This window comes from Rousettus aegyptiacus, unplaced genomic scaffold (genome assembly GCF_014176215.1).
Source record: "Rousettus aegyptiacus isolate mRouAeg1 unplaced genomic scaffold, mRouAeg1.p scaffold_m13_p_12, whole genome shotgun sequence".
In the NCBI taxonomy this organism is placed as follows: Eukaryota; Metazoa; Chordata; class Mammalia; order Chiroptera; family Pteropodidae; genus Rousettus; species Rousettus aegyptiacus.
This window is the reverse complement of record NW_023416287.1, coordinates 63,866,144-63,878,895: the sequence shown is the minus strand read 5'-3', so window position 1 is coordinate 63,878,895 and position 12,752 is coordinate 63,866,144. Positions and strand designations below refer to the sequence as shown.

At 32.1% G+C, this 12,752-nt stretch overlaps 1 protein-coding gene across 3 annotated transcripts in view; it reads left to right on the top strand.

The window, feature by feature from the left end:
• TRAPPC8 (trafficking protein particle complex 8) overlaps nt 1–12,752 on the top strand; it is a 77,201-nt gene that overhangs the window by 52,188 nt on the left and 12,261 nt on the right. For 2 of the 3 annotated variants that reach the window (XM_016166739.2, XM_016166738.2), the window contains exons 20-25: nt 3,403–3,845; nt 5,111–5,258; nt 6,392–6,488; nt 7,705–7,773; nt 7,863–7,921; nt 10,000–10,173. In XM_016166739.2, coding sequence (XP_016022225.2) covers nt 3,403–3,845; nt 5,111–5,258; nt 6,392–6,488; nt 7,705–7,773; nt 7,863–7,921; nt 10,000–10,173 — 990 coding nt within the window. The remainder of the gene's footprint in view (nt 1–3,402; nt 3,846–5,110; nt 5,259–6,391; nt 6,489–7,704; nt 7,774–7,862; nt 7,922–9,999; nt 10,174–12,752) is intronic. The other variant, XM_016166740.2, reaches the window with a different exon arrangement.

Here is a 12,752-nt window from a genome sequence, read left to right as displayed (position 1 = left end):
TCCTTTTCTGTGTCAATACCATACTCTTGCTTTAACATTTTATTTTTAACCTGGCAAGCCAAGTCCTCATAATCTTTTATTTTTTTTCTTATACTTGTGCCATTGTTATTGTCCAAGCTTGTAAAATTCCCACAATAATGAATTAGATTTTATTAGGATTGCATTGCTATGGATAGGAGATCTAAGACCAAAATGGTATTGAAATGAGTTGGAATCCAAATGTTACTTTAGGGCTATTCACCATTATAGTTTAGAAGTTACTAACAAACATTTTGTTTGGAATTGTATATATTATTTCAGTGTTCTTCAGTTATTAAGATTATTAAAATGTACAAATGTGCAGTCCTTCTCAGATAACCTGTTATGGATAGAGCTTTACCTTTAGGCTTCTGCCTAAGTCTCATCTCTAATTATCTGATCTTGGCATTTTTCTTCGCTTATGTAATGAGGAAAGTTGAACCGATGATGTTTCATTTTTAAATTTAACAACAGTCTTTAAATTTACATTTATCTTATTTTTGATAGTGGTAGTTCCTAACTTTTCTTCATGTATACCACAGTGATTAAAAAAAAAATTAATTGTTATAGATATAGATGTAGATGGAGTTAGTTCTCCTTGAAGAGGGGTTTTTTTTGTTTTGTTTTGGTTATTTTTAGCCTCTTATTCTACATAACACAACTGGTGTTTGGTTGATTAAATGAAAATAAAAAAAACAATAGACGCACAGTCTTAACTATTTTGCCTTAATTGAAAACATATAAGTGTACATTTATTCACTATTCTGGGGATAGTGGATTTGTGTCAGGCCTTTTCTCTGAGTCCTTTGCGTTGGTGTAGTTTTCCTAATAAGAGTTAGATTTTGTCATTCATGCACTCAGCCGCATCTTTAAGTTATCATTTTAGGTTTCCAGTTTTGGTTGCTTCAGAGTGGGAATTTAAAGATAATTTTCACGTAGTTTAAGTGCAATATAGGTCTATATTTTATCGATGGATAAAAACAATACTTTCAAGTGTAAATGGAAGCAGTTTACATAATACTTAATTTTTTAAAATAAGCTTTGGAACAAATAGTGACTCTTGATTAAGGAGAAGAAGGCAGGTACAGTAGAAAGCCTGAAGCCACTAATGTTCAATTTCATAAACATTCACTATTTTCTGCTAAGATAATAGAGAAATTGGTTAATCCAATAAACGTGGTATGATGGAGGTCAGTTAAGAAACCTTTTATTATATTTGAATAAACAGTGATAGCTATTAATACTGGTAAAAAATTTTAGACCATTCCTATTACTAATATCTTATGTCAGAAATATTTTATAGAATATGAAATGTTTAAGGGAAAGTAGAAGAAGTTACCAATCTACAGTGTCTGATGAAATAATCGCTTACAATATGTATTTATCAAAGCAGGAGAGGATGAAAAATACTGAAGCTGAATGAGAAGAGATTAAAATTAAAGTCTCTTGTTTATATAACCATTTGTATAGCATACTGAAAGCAAACAGTGCGCTATGAGCTATATCCACTTACTAGAAATATTTTGTTCTTAAGTTCTATTAGAGGAAATGGTGTCATTCCAAAACTTTTTCTTCATTTATTTATTTTGCTTTTTGTTAGGAAAAATTTTAATACAGAAAAGCAGAGAGAAAAGCAGTCCCTTCAAGTTCCCACTGATTGCATAGGGTTTATGTTGTGTATATGTAGATTATTCAGTCAGACTAGCGTGATAGAGTTTGATTTGTTGTTTAGTCATTTGCTGTCACAGATGAAATCACAGTGAACTACCTTATGTATACCATTTTGTATTCACATAGATCTTTAAGATAAATAGTAGGTCTTGGTCTTCTTTTCCATTTAAATTGAAGCGTCACAAACATCAAATGTTTAAAAGGACTTTTAGCAACTGTGCATGTGAGGCCTTAAAGGCTAGATATGCTAATTCTCCTTAAAGACCCAACATAATGTATTTAGTAAAACCTTTACTCCAAAGATAGCATTACATAATATTCTACACACAGTGTATCACTGGTCTTATACCATCACCTTTCTCATTTTACCAATATTGTAGCCTTCTGAATGGTACCCAGGTGCGTCTGTATTTTAGTGTTTTTATGATACTCTCACTTGCTACTCATGCAGCTGTTTCTGATATAACATCTCGAAATTGAAATTCCTCTACAAATTTTAAATTATTTGACTGTTTATTTGACACTTCAAATCAATACATAGTTAGTGTCTTCAAAATAACACTATCTAGTTTATTTTTCCTATCTTATTAATCTGTTTTGGATTTCTACATTCTGTATTTTGTATTTCTGCACTAATCCCTTATTTTCTCATATCCATTTTTAAAGCTTCTGATTCAAATTTTAACTGATTCCTTAAGACTGTTGCCATAATGTAGTTCCATTCAAACTTAGATTAAAAAGTACAGGTATTTCTACTGGATTTTCATAAATCCTTTGGGACTGCTAGGCACAACTTTATTAGAACTTTTATCTTCATACTGTTATCTTTATATTTCTCCTTTTTTTTAGGTACCGTGTAGCTCTGACACTTAAACATAAGGATCCTTTAAATGCAAATAACTTACTGGGTGATTTTATTAGCCCATGTTTCTGCTTCTTTAGTACAGGTCCACAATCCTTTATCTGAAATCCTGAGGCAGATGTGTTTTGGAAATATTTTTTTGTCTTAATTTTGAGAAATTGTGTGTGCGTGTACATACGTGCATGTTTATATCTAAAGTGTTACTAATTCCTGTAGGGTTTGTGACAGACAGCACCTGGTTATTAGGCACATTAATATTGCTTGAGAGAATCATACGAATATCACCCTAAATGGAAAAGACTAAAAAGCCTCCATTAGTCAAGTCAGCTTTTGCTCCCATGTGAATTACTAAAAGCTTGAAGTTCTTCTGAGCTTTTGGGATTTTAAAATTATGGATATAGAATCATAGATCTGTATGTTATTCCCTTTTAAGACCTGTGATGTATCTTTTTATTTTAATGATGTATAAATTAAGTAGTTGAGCTACTTTTCAAGTTAACAGTGATAAGGACTTCTTGACTGATAATTATTTAGTTCATATAACCATGTCAAATTATGTGTAACTTTTCTTGTCCATAATCTACACAGTCATGAAAATTTTGCCAATACCCCTCTTATTATTAGCTTTTTACTTTTATAACTCCAAAATCTGATGAGTAATATTGGTCTCTGTCTTATCCTTATTTCTGGAACAGAGTTGTTAATTGCCACATAATCAGGAAGATATCAAAGAGAATTAATAAAATACTTGCTAAACTTTAAGTAAAGACTACAGCATCTTAAAGTGTTATTCATTAGGGGTTTGGAATTTTTAACAGATAATATAATAATATTTTTTCCCTCCAATGCAGGTGTTCTTTATACATTTTCCTACAGGGCTTCTCTGTGGAGAAACACGAAAAGCATATGTAGAATTTGTCAATGTCAGCAAATGTCCTCTTACTGGATTGAAGGTTGTTTCTAAACGTCCAGAGTTCTTTACTTTTGGTGGTAACACGGCCGTTCTAACACCACTAAGTCCCTCAGCTTCTGAGAACTGTAGTGCTTACAAGACTGTTGTGACAGATTCTACCTCTATGTGTACAGCACTCACATCATCAGCTTCTTCTGTTGACTTTGGCATTGGCATAGGAAGTCAGCCAGAGGTGATTCCTGTTCCCCTTCCTGACACTGTTCTTCTACCTGGAGCTTCAGTTCAGCTACCAATGTGGTTACGTGGGCCAGATGAAGAAGGTGTTCATGAAATTAATTTTCTGTTTTACTATGAAAGTGTTAAAAAGCAACCTAAAATACGGTGAGTATTATAAAACTTTTTTGATCTATGTTTAATATATGTGCACAAATTCAAATAAACGTTTTGATATTTGTTAACATGTTATTATTAATTAAGAAATTACCACCTTCCAAATTTTGCATATTTATAGCTAATGTTGGCCCTAATATAAGTTCCAAGGGGCTGGAAGTGGAAAAAATTTAAGCTACATTAATCTTTTTAGTGGCTTTTCTATCTATAAATTTGATACATGATTTTATATAGCTAAATACTCTGGGCAGAGTTATCATAATAATGAAATTCACAGGTACCATTTGTATATGAAGACAACCTGCCTACAGTCATCTTGTTTTAAGAAATTTTGTTTTACCTTTCTTTTTCCCTTGTGACCTCCCCTGCTTCCCATCCCAAGAATGTATTAAAAAAAACGTATTTGTTGATCACATGTTTTCATGAGGATCACTGAAGCAATCTAAGTTGTACTCACAAGGATCTGCGTGGCCTATTCTATTACATAGCAGAATTTTTTGTGATAATGCAGTTGTCATATTTATAAAATTAACTAGGAGTGATTGTGTTACATTTGTTTTATTTAATGGAATATTTAAATGTAAGTCTTACTGTGAGGACAAAATAATATGGTATTTGTAAGCATAAGTACATTTTAGATCCTCAATAAGTGTTAATTCTTTTCAAAGAGATCTGGCCAAGGCAATCAGGGGAGACTTTACAGAATGTAGTAGTGGTAAATAAGCTTCCAAAGAAAGTAAAGATTTCAGAATTTTGATATTTAGGGGTATAAGTAGGCAAGTGAGTAGTGGGTCTTCCAGGGTGAGGCTATATGTATGAGTGAAGATTTATAAGTTAGGAAGTATAAACTGAATGAGTTAGTTTGACCACAGTATAAAATGTGTAAAGGAAGCAAAGGGGATTGAATCTTGAAATGTAAATATATATTGTGGAGGACCTTGAATGCCAGGTGCAACTTTGGAGTTTACTTGTTAGGTGTTCAGTTTTTTGGGAACTACTGTAATAAAAGAGGCATAATCAGGACATTACTGTGTGATTATTTTCATATACTCTTAGGTGAGTTTCATGAGCATGGAAAAAGCTTAGAGTCAGGGGGACTAATAGTTTCCTTCTAGATTGAGAAGAATTGAATTGAAGTTAGACCAACTAGATAATTTTACTTTATTGTATTTTTTTTTTTTTTGGAGTAATGAGGTTTTAAAAGGTTTATTTGGAATAAGAAAATCATAACACAGGGAGAATTTTTATTTCTTCAGTCACAGAATATTAAGACACACTGCAGTTATTTGTACCAGCCGATCTTTGAATGTACGAGCCACTGTCTGCAGAAGCAATTCTCTTGAAGATGAGGAGGGCAGAGGAGGCAATATGTTACTCTTTGTGGATGTGGAAAATATCAATACTGTAAGTTGATTTAAAACTAAGTTATGTTTTTAATTATATTTAAAATGTTTCCTTTGTTTTTAGTAATGGATTTTTCCCCCCTTCACAAGACAACATGAGGTAGGAATTTAGGAATATTCATACAGAATAGAGTGTGAAAATGTCTTATTCTCCATTAGCGTTGCAATTTTAAGTCTCTCTTCAAATAAAAGCATCTGGTGGCAATAGTATGGTACATAGTCATATGATGTATGGCCCTATATTTTAGTAATTCAGCCTCAAAAAGATCTCATAAAGTGTTTTCTAGTCTCACCATAGAGAATCTATTGATGTAATTAAATTTAAGAAGTTCTCTTAGGAATTCACGTTGAGCATTAACTTGATAACCTTATACTTACACATTTACTTACACATTTCTAACAGACTATTTCCTTTATATAAAATTTCAGACATTTTACCATTCCTGTTTTATGTATTCTAAATATAAAAATAAATATTCTTGAGGAAGAGAATGTTATCTTGTGATTAAAATCAGATCTTCAGAATGATTCAGTTCAGATACTTATTTCAAATTATACTTATTCTGTAATGCCCTTCACTCTTGTAAATTTGTGAAGTCATTTCTTTTTTAGGATATTTAAAGGTCAGTGCACTAATACTTTGATCTTCCAAAAAGTTCAATATTTGTAAGAGTAAGACTATTTTAATAACTTCAAATTAGCTCTTATTCAGGAGAATAAAATTCATATACAATTTAAATAACTTTATGTACATTGACTGTATATTGGGATTCAGTTTTGAGTTTTTAATTTGTTTTTATGCCTTAATGAGAATGAGATAGCTCGGAAAGTTCAGAAGGAATAAAAAAGAAAATGATACAGGTTTGATTAAAAATTGACAACAAATAATTTTTTATCTATTAAACATTACCAGTAACTCATTAGGATAGATTTTAATAACCAAATACTTTTAGTATTTTAGAATTTGCCACTGGGAGTATATTATAAATATATTTCTTAGATGAAATATTGACTTCTCTGTTTTAAGAATGTTTAAAGAGATTTAAAAAACATTCAGTGTCTGAATGTTTTCATTGGAATACTCTAAGTTAGTGCTCCTAAATACTGAGTGATTATTTTATTTCTTTTGAACAGAGTGAAGCAGGCGTTAAGGAATTCCATATAGTACAAGTATCAAGTAGTAGCAAACACTGGAAGTTACAAAAATCTGTAAATCTCTCTGAAAACAAAGGTTTGTGCCTTTTTACCACTTCATTGTAAATTCTGACATATCTTCATTGCTTGATTTTTTTTTTCAGGATAGTACCATAACATAAGATTATTGGTACCTTTCTTATAATTAACTTCTTTAAGCATTAAATTGTGCTTTCATTAGTTTACATGACTGTAAATCAGATTACCTATTTTAATCCATTCATTTCTATATTCTCATTTTTTATTTGCATTTTTTCCTGTTTTTATTCAGTTGTAAAATTGGTGCCTGAGTATATGAGTACTGTCAAAATTTGAAACAGTACAGAAACTTATAGAGTAGAATATGGAAGTTTCTCTTTGTTTCTTTTGCCATTAAATGGCTGGATTTTCTGTGCTTAACGATACCTATGTACTGACTGGCTTTTCTGTGTATTTCTTTACCTATGTAACATTCAAACAAAAGAATATGCACACTTGTGATATATATTGACAAATTATTTTTCAGAATGTTTTTATCAGTTTGTCATCTTGCCAGTAATATGAGAGTATCTAGTGCTTATAAAAATGGAGTGAACCTGGCAAAATAATATTTGCTCTTGCTGGTAAAGAATTGTACGATCCATATTCAGAAGCTATAAAAATGTTTAAATCCTTACTAATCCTCATGATTATCCTTATTTTGGGGATTTGTACAAAGGAATTAATTTAAAATATGGGAAAATCCATATATTCAGAGCAGTTTATTGCAAGATTATATTTACTAGGGAAAAATTTAGTATGGCTTTAATGTAAATTAAGCTGCAACTGAGACAATTTTGTGGTTATTAATATATGTTCACACTTTAAAAGTGTCTGCAGTGGTGGGAAAATGCATCATAGCAAAGTATGTACATATAACTATTAGTATAAATCATAGGCATAAAGAAATACTGAAAGGAAATGAAGAAATAGTTGAGTAGTGGGATTGTGGGCTTCTTAACCCCCAAATTCTGATCTTCAAACTTTTTGTTTATCTTGTAATGTCATATACACACACACACACTCACGAACATGAAGTTTAAGAAAATTTAATTTTATCTTTTTTAAGAGCTAAGTGAGATTTACTTCATTGAGATGAAAGCAAAGACATTTTTTCACTAAACATTATTTCTAATTATGAATTATTTTCTAGTTTGAGGTGGCCTGAATAATGAATTGCTTTTACCATGTCATAAGCTGAGAAAGATCTTTGAAAATTTCTCTTTTCTTCCTAGATGCCAAACTTGCCAGTAGGGAAAAGGGAAAGTTTTGCTTCAAGGCAATACAATGTAAGGAAAAAGAAGGTAAATTTACTGTCCTTGCACACTTTCTTAATGGGCATTTTATATTTTGTGCCAGTGATATAATTAGTTTTTTTTTTCCTGTTTTTTAGTTGCTTCACAGTCCTCAGAAAAATATACCTTTGCAGATATCATCTTTGGAAATGAACAGGTATGCACATAAGCACAATAGCATTTGATTTAAAGAGTCACAGTTCTGGAATATCTGACTATTTTGGCAAAGCTATTGCTTTAGTAATCCCCAAATTCTTGCTTTGGTGGATGAACTCGTCAATTTTGTTCGGTTTTGCAACTCGACTTCAAACTCCAAAACAGATCTAAGATGCTATATGGACTATACCATTTTAATCAGTTAACTTTCTTTTGAGAGTATCACATAAGTATAATTCTTAGGATTAAAAAAAGAAATAGGATTATACAAGGGAACCTGTTAGGTTAAGTGGTCACGGTGAAACATATGGATGATAATCCTCTGGAATTTGATGTATCTTATGGTTCTGAGGCCCAAATGATAACCTCTTTTGTGATTTTCAATGCATTATTGTCTAGGGCAGTGATACTCTAACTTCATCATATGTAAGAATCACCTAGAGCAGGGATCCCCAAGCCCTGGGCTGTGGACCAGTACTGGTCCATGGCATGTTAGGAACCGGGCCATGCAGCAGGAGGTGAGTGTCAGGTGAGTGAGCAAAGCTTCCTCTGTGTTTGCATTCACTCAGCGCTAGCATCACCACCTCAGCTCCACCTCAGATCGTCAGTTATTAGATTCTCATAGGAGTACCAGTCCCTGATGCCAAACAGGTTGGGGACCACTGATAGGGTATTGGTTTTCAAACTTTCAAAAAACGTGCTTATGAGTCACCTGGGGATCTTGTTAAAATGTAAATTCTGATTCAGTAGAAGTGGGATGAGACCTCTAATATTACAGTAAGCTGCTTGGTGATAATTAAGGTTATCAATTTGCAGACTCTAATTTTGACCTAGAGAATTTCGTATAAATAAGAGCTTTGCCTCTCTATATCTAAAGCTCTGGTTCATTACCTCTTGAGTGGGGTTTGGGAATATGCATTTTTAACTAGCCCTTTAGATAATCTGAAAAGGCAGTCTGGGATCTACTTTGAAAAATACTGGACCAAGGGTGTAAAATTCCATGTAGTCGTGTGCTGTCATGGTATTATTTCTTCCTTGTGCTCTTCTTGATAATTCTCAACTTCCTTATACTTTTGTATTTCTCTTATCATTTACTTTTAACTTATCTTTGTGGCTATTTTTCGACTATTTGAGGAATCAGCTATTTAGAAGTAGCTCAGAACACAAAAGCCTAGTAATTCCAAAACAAGTATGACTTTTGGAGATACTTTATTTCCTCAATCTTTGAATTTAGCTTTCAGGACTTAAGTTGTTTATTTTGTTTGTAAATTTTAAAGCCCTGGAAACATCATCAAAACCCTTTAATTAGATTCAGGTTGTAATTTTTATTGTATTTGTTGCTAAATAATTTTGTGTGGGAGCACTGAAGAAGGCAGAAACAAAAACATTTTCCTTTTGATGAATCTCAATGGTAGAGTTAGTAGAACTTAACCAAGTGCTACAGATCAGTGAGAAAAACTTGGGGACAATTGTTTACCAGAAAAAGCTCATTCCTTCACATGGGGAAAATGTATATGTTTATTAATATTTAGTTATTAACTTGAAGCTTAGCATCTTTATAATACAGCCTATAATGCAGGGCATCATAAGTATAGAGATTTTACTATGAAACAATATTCCATTAAGAGAAATCCTATACTTCTGAATCCACTTAAAATTCTTTTCTCATGTTCTAAGTATAAGTACAAATTAATATCAGTAACACTATTTGCATTTGTTTTATTGGACTAGTGTTCTAAGTATTTGAAAGAGAAATACTCGTTATTTTAGTAGTACAAAATTTTCAGCGATTTATTATTATTTTCTTAGAGCTACCCATTCATCCTCTCTGGATACTTGGAGTGTCAAACCTAATATTACAACAGTGCAGATTATTTTGAGGTAACAGGTTTAAGATTCAGGGTAATTTGTACCAGTATTTTAGGTGTCCACATCTTTGTGTGGCCTCCCTGTATTCAATCAAATTGACAAGAAATTATTGAGTAAGCCTTTGGAGTATATATAAATTATAGAAATATAAATTTGGCAGAGTATATGTAATGGAAAACAATTATGTAGACAAGTGATTTCTTTTAACAGATAATAAGTTCAGCAAGCCCATGTGCAGACTTCTTTTATCGAAGTTTATCCTCCGAATTAAAGAAACCACAAGCCCAGTCATCAGTGCATACAGAAAAGCAGTCAATGGAGGACGCTGTCAAGTTAATTCAGAAGTGTAGTGAGGTGGATTTGAATATTGTTGTATTATGGAAGGTATGTGTTATTAAATTATTTCACCAAGCCTCGCTTATAGATACTTGATTCCGAAGCTGAAGAACAAATGTAAGGTGCTATTTATATTTTTTCTGCTTAAATTTCCGTTTCAATATTAAAGTCGTTTTATAACTTTTTAAACAGTTCCATAGTGACCTTTTCTGCCTAAGGAAAAAATTCATTCAAATTAGATGACTTTATTCAGTGTTATTGTTACTTTTAAGTGGTAATGAGAATATTATAGACTTGATAAGCTCAATGAAAGCAGGAATTGTTATTAAATCTTTATTATGGGCATTTTCAAACACTTAAAAAGGAAAAAGAGTACCAGAAATCTCTCGGTACCCATTACTTAGGCTCCAACAGCCACCAATTTGTTGCTAGTTACCTTTTATCTATTCCATTTGCTTATCTCCTTTGTTTTACTTTTACCTTTATATTTTGCCATAGTATATTTTTTATGACATTTTCTCTGTAAACGTTTCTGTATGTAGTTGTAGCAGATGAAGACTTTCTCGTTTAATATAACCCCATAGTATCATTATCTTAACCAAATTAACAATAATTCTTAATATCTCATTGTCGCTGTGTTCATTTTTTCCAGATTAGTTAAAATATCATTAAAAAAATTGTTTTTCCAGAAAATCAGATCCAAGATCCACACATGGCAGATCAGAATGAGATTGTTTAGACATTAGTCTTCCTTGAAGTTGCCTGAACTATAATACAGAAGAGGCTTGTTTTTCACAGTGTACTCTTTTGTATCTAATGCATATGTTATTATTTTTTAAAATAATTCTGTGAGATTAATGATTTTGCCCAAGAATATCCACCTGAACTATGTGAAAGCATTTGATTTTGTGTTGTCTGATACCAGGGCTTGCTTAGTAAATGATCAATTCATGTACTTGTAATTGATTCAGGTTTTCTAGAGTGTTCTTTTTACTCAATCACACATTTTTAGTAAACTTTTTTGAAACTATGCTGATACGAGTTTTGTGGAATTTTTTTTGCATGTTTCAATAAAACCGCTTTTAAGTAAATTGATACTTTCATTGATTATGGAAGATGTACTTAATATTAAAAATATAAGTTACATATTATTAACTGAAACAAAATGTTCTTGAAGCTAAGAATCAAGAGGATTCTATTTTCAGACTCAGCAGCTTTGCCCTTAATGTTAACCAACCACCATTATATAAATGTAAAATAGACACATGGCATTTGCGGCTGTCACCCCTACAGATTCCTGCCATGTAAACAGTATGTAATGTCTCTGAGACAGCATTTTGTGTAATGTATCCTCTGTACTCTACTCATTGTTAAGTCCACAGTAACCTTGATTTGAGAGGGGGAAGTGTTATCTTTCTTAAAAATGTCCCTGAATAAAAACCCACTACTAGTATTGATAATCATATGAAGAAGAAAACCAAGATTGTGGTGCTCCTTGGCTAAAACATAGACATTTGAACAGATTAACAAATGGGATATTAAGTTTGGTAGTGGCTAGTATCTATGATAAGTTTATCATTTTCTCATTTGAGAAAGTGGTATGTTTTCTTTAGTGAGGGCTCTAGATAATACAAAAATGACCCATTGAATGGGGAAAAAAAAACTTGGAAAGTCATTTAAGTTGTGGAGTGGGATGCACAGAAGCATAGGACTCTTGAATAAATGTAATTCAGTAGAAAACTAAGAGCTCAGACAACATTTTTTTGAAAAAAAAAAAAAGTTGAAAAGAGAGCATAGGGAAACTCAACCATTCTTAACCAAATATAAAGGTTTGTTTTAAAAACTTAAACCTTTGTGCTGGTAGGAGAAAACATTACCGAATTATGCATGGCTATGGGTGACATTTACATGATCCCATAAGACTACTAGAAAAGACATGACATATCTCAGGACCTTATCTGTCAGCTATCAACCTCTCTTGATTAAATGTCACACCATCAGGTGTTTAACTCTTGGATTTCTGGATCGTGCATGGATAGATACTGAGCAGGTCCTGGGCTATCCTAGGCCTTAGTTGCAGCACTACTTCAAGTGTGATCTGTGGATGGCAAACTGTCACTAGTAAGAATAAGTTACAGAAATTGGAAAGAAACATTTAGAAACTTTTAAAGCATTTTGGCTGAGTAATTTTGTCTGTTGGATCAAATAGTAAAAAAATTGGGCTTGTCAAAAAAAGTTAAGCATTTGTATTTGCGTACTATAATAACAGTATGTCAGAGCCATTTAGAGATTATATGTTCTCTTGGACAGAAGCAGTTCAAGAGGAAGAAGAGTTATATGCTGGAACAAATTTTTTGATAATAGATGAAATCAGTTCACTATATAGGAAAGAAAAGCGTTTTTTCTTAAGCTTATGTACTTATATTTAAGATATCCAGGGGCATAATGTGTCAACGTATACCACTTAGCATTGTCCTCACTGATTTAGCTCTTACTATATGATAAATATAGGAGTATTTCAGAAGCAAGCATGTAAGAATAATTCTTTTGCCTTTACATTAGCATTCCAGTAAAGAAAAAAGTTTGTGTTAATAGTACTGTTCTTTTCAACAAGTTTCTTAAGAGTT